Raw genomic sequence first — 3,218 nt, 5'->3', positions numbered from 1 at the left:
GACCTAGGGAGGATTTTATTTGGGGTTTATTTTTTAACAATTTGACAGAGACACAACTTTAAAATTTGATTTAATTCGGTTTTATCGGGGGGGAATGTATTTATGTTTTGTTTTAAATATGTTGTGCGCCGCCCTGAGTCCCGTCGGGAGAAGGGCGGCATATAAATTAAATTTATTATTATTATTATTATTATTATCTCTCCTTGATCTCCAAAGTACCATGGTATGTTTCTTTTTTGGAAAAAAAGAGCTGCCACCTTCATGATTTTTTTTCCTTATTTCAGAAACAGATGCAGACAGATCCCCATAAATTGGACTTTGGTTTGAAACCTGAATTTCTGAGCAGACCTCCGGGTCCCAGTCTTTTTGGGGCCATTCATCATCCTCATGACTTAGCCCGGCCATCAACTCTTTTCTCTGCAACCAGTGAGTTTGTAAACCACCAATTTGCTCTCTGTTTGGAAATGGAACAGGAAGAAATGGAAGGGTGGGCAGTATGATATAGACTTCAGCAATGCACGATAGTCTTTTTTCTACTGATAAATATGATCAAATAAACTTCATAAAATGAAATGTAAGACTTGAATCCCCCTGGTTTGCTGTTGTTCTAAATGCATTCTTCTCTTGATCAGAATTTCAGCAGGGTGGAGTACGCATGTACAGGTAGTCCTCAACTTACAACCACATTTGAGCCCAAAATGTCTGTCGCTAAGCGAGACAGTCATTAAGTGAATTTTGCCCCATTTTACGACCTTCCTTGCCACAGTTGTTAAGTGAATCACGGCAGCTGTTAAGTTAGCAACATAGTGGTTAATTGAATCTGGCTTCCCCATTGACTTGCTTGTCAGAAGGTCAGAAAAGATGATCACATGACCCCCAGGACGTTGCAACCATCGTACATACAAACAGGTTGTCAAGCGTCCAAATTTTGATCATGTGATCATGGGGATGATGCAAAGGTCGTAAGTGTGAAAAACAGTCATAAGTCCCTTTTTTTTCAGTGCTGTTGTAACTTCGAACAGTCAATAAATGAATGGTTGTAATTAAGGACCACTTGTGCTGCTCATATGCTCATTTGAGATAAACAGATATATTAGAATCAAAATATTGGAAGGGGCTGTTTAGGTCAGGGGTATGCAACCTTGGCTCTTTTATGACTCGTGGACTTCAACTCCCAGAATCCCTGAGCCAGTCATGCTGAGGAAGAGGGAGAGATTTCCAAGCTGAGCCATGGTGGCTCAGGAATTCTGGGAGTTGAAGTCCACGAGTCATAAAAGAGCCAAGGTTGCCTACCCCTGGTTTAGGCCATTAAGTTCAGTGTGCTGCAATGTGCAGGAATCTAGCATCCCAATCTCTCTGGCTAGGATACAGTGGCCACACTGGAAATGCTGTACTCAAATGTTTTGGTTTGCTTGCTTTTGAATGTGTTTTGCTAGGTGCCCACCATCCAGCCGGTCCTACTTTTGGCCCACCCTCGCACCACAGCAACTTTCTCAACCCAGCAGCCCATTTAGGTAAGTAGAAACTCTCAAACTAAAATAGTCAGAATCCTCTTGCTTCTGAAAGGCTGTCCTAGATTTCAGGATATTATCCAAAGGTCCATGATTTCAAGACGTCTAGTCAACGTCTACTCGGGAAACTGCTTCCGATCCCTTTCTTTCATGTTGAGTCCTTTCGTGGAGAAAAGGTGGGGTGCAAATCTTGGAGATTATCACAGAGATGAGGTGGCAAATGATTTTTTAATCATTGGACGGGAGAAGACCATTTATATTTTGTTGAGACTCTAGAAAGAGTGCATAGAAGAGTAACAAAGATGATCAGGAGACTACAAGCTAAAATATATAAGGAACGGCTGCTGGAATTGGGTATGTCTAGTTTAACGAAGAGAAGGACGAGGGGGGACATGATAGCAGTGTTCCAGTATCTCAGGGGCTGCCCCAAAGAAGAGGGAGTCAAGCTATTTTCCAAAGCACCTGAAGGCAGGACACGGAGCAACGGGTGGAAACTAATCAAGGAGAGAAGCAACCTAGAACTAAGGAGAAACTTCCTGACAGCTAAAACAATTAATCAGTGGAACAACCTGCCTACAAAAGTTGTGAATGCTCCAACACTGAAAGTTTTAAAGAAGACATTGGTCAATCATTTGCCTGAAATGGTATAAGGTTTCCTTCATGAGCAAAGGGTTGGACTAGAAGACCTCCAAGGTCCCTTCTACCTCTGTTACTCTATTCTACTTTAGAACCTGAGAGCTTCCATCTGCTAGTGTGGTGCAGTGTAGCAGTTTGTCTTTCTTCATTTTATTTCAAATATGGCCTCTTGTTCTGGGCTTCCTTTTTCCATCACGTCAGTATGATGCTTTATATGTTCACAGTTGGCCACACAAAGTGAAGAGTAAATCAGTGTGATGGTTTACCTCTACTTCAATGTTCTGCTGAACTTTTCCACATCCAAAGAGCAGAGTGACTTGCCCTTGATAATTTTTTCTCCACAACTTTAATCTTGGTGTAACTACGTTGATGTAACTTACATTGTTTAAACTTAAAAGGGTGCTGTAGCTCAACGCTTTAAAGATGTTGGATTTGTCGGCCAAAGATGCCCCGCACTCCGGCGATTCAAGCCCACAGCACCATGTGCCAGAGTGAGCTCCCGTCAATTGCCCCCAGATAGTGCTTTGAAAGCATGTAAAAGTGTAAGTAGATAAATAGCTACCACGTTGGTGGGAAAAGCTAGCAGTGTTCCATGTGGAAGTAGGAGACAGTGTTGGACCTGCCTGGATGTCAGGCAAGGCCGGCAAAAAAAAGCCTGGATGACCCAATATCCTGTGAGCGCTGCTAGCCAGCTGGGGCCAAGCTAGTTCACCCCAGCGGTATGCCATGGATAGTATGCATGTGTGAACGAACAAACTAGCAATCTTAGGTTGCCAGAACTACTCTGTGATAAAAAGCATTGTAGACTTCCCTGGTTATGTATGCCATAACGCTAAAAGAAAGAAAGAAAGAAATTGCTTAAACTCTGAATATCACTGCTGCATTCTGTGGCAAGTATCAGATATGTAGAATAATCCATGACTAGCTTTGATGATGTTACTTAGTTTGGCCAATGAAACATCTTCAAGAAAACAACCGAGCTCAGAGAGCACCAAGGATCCTTTAGACTAACACAAATGTTAACTCGAGAGTTTGTAGTACAGGCAGTCCTTGACTTACGTCTGGTCACTT

The 3,218-nt window shown here is 42.4% G+C and overlaps 1 protein-coding gene across 1 annotated transcript in view; it reads left to right on the top strand.

The window, feature by feature from the left end:
* AUTS2 (activator of transcription and developmental regulator AUTS2) overlaps positions 1–3,218 on the top strand; it is a gene marked incomplete at its 5' end in the record, with an annotated part of 17,768 nt that overhangs the window by 2,761 nt on the left and 11,789 nt on the right. The window contains 2 exons of the mRNA XM_015829635.1: positions 285–426; positions 1,437–1,514. Coding sequence (XP_015685121.1) covers positions 285–426; positions 1,437–1,514 — 220 coding nt within the window. The remainder of the gene's footprint in view (positions 1–284; positions 427–1,436; positions 1,515–3,218) is intronic.

Source organism: Protobothrops mucrosquamatus, unplaced genomic scaffold (genome assembly GCF_001527695.2).
Source record: "Protobothrops mucrosquamatus isolate PMUCROS unplaced genomic scaffold, P.Mucros_1.0 scaffold6613, whole genome shotgun sequence".
In the NCBI taxonomy this organism is placed as follows: Eukaryota; Metazoa; Chordata; class Lepidosauria; order Squamata; family Viperidae; genus Protobothrops; species Protobothrops mucrosquamatus.
The sequence above is the reverse complement of the archived record's forward strand: the minus strand, read 5'-3'. Positions and strand labels throughout refer to the sequence as shown.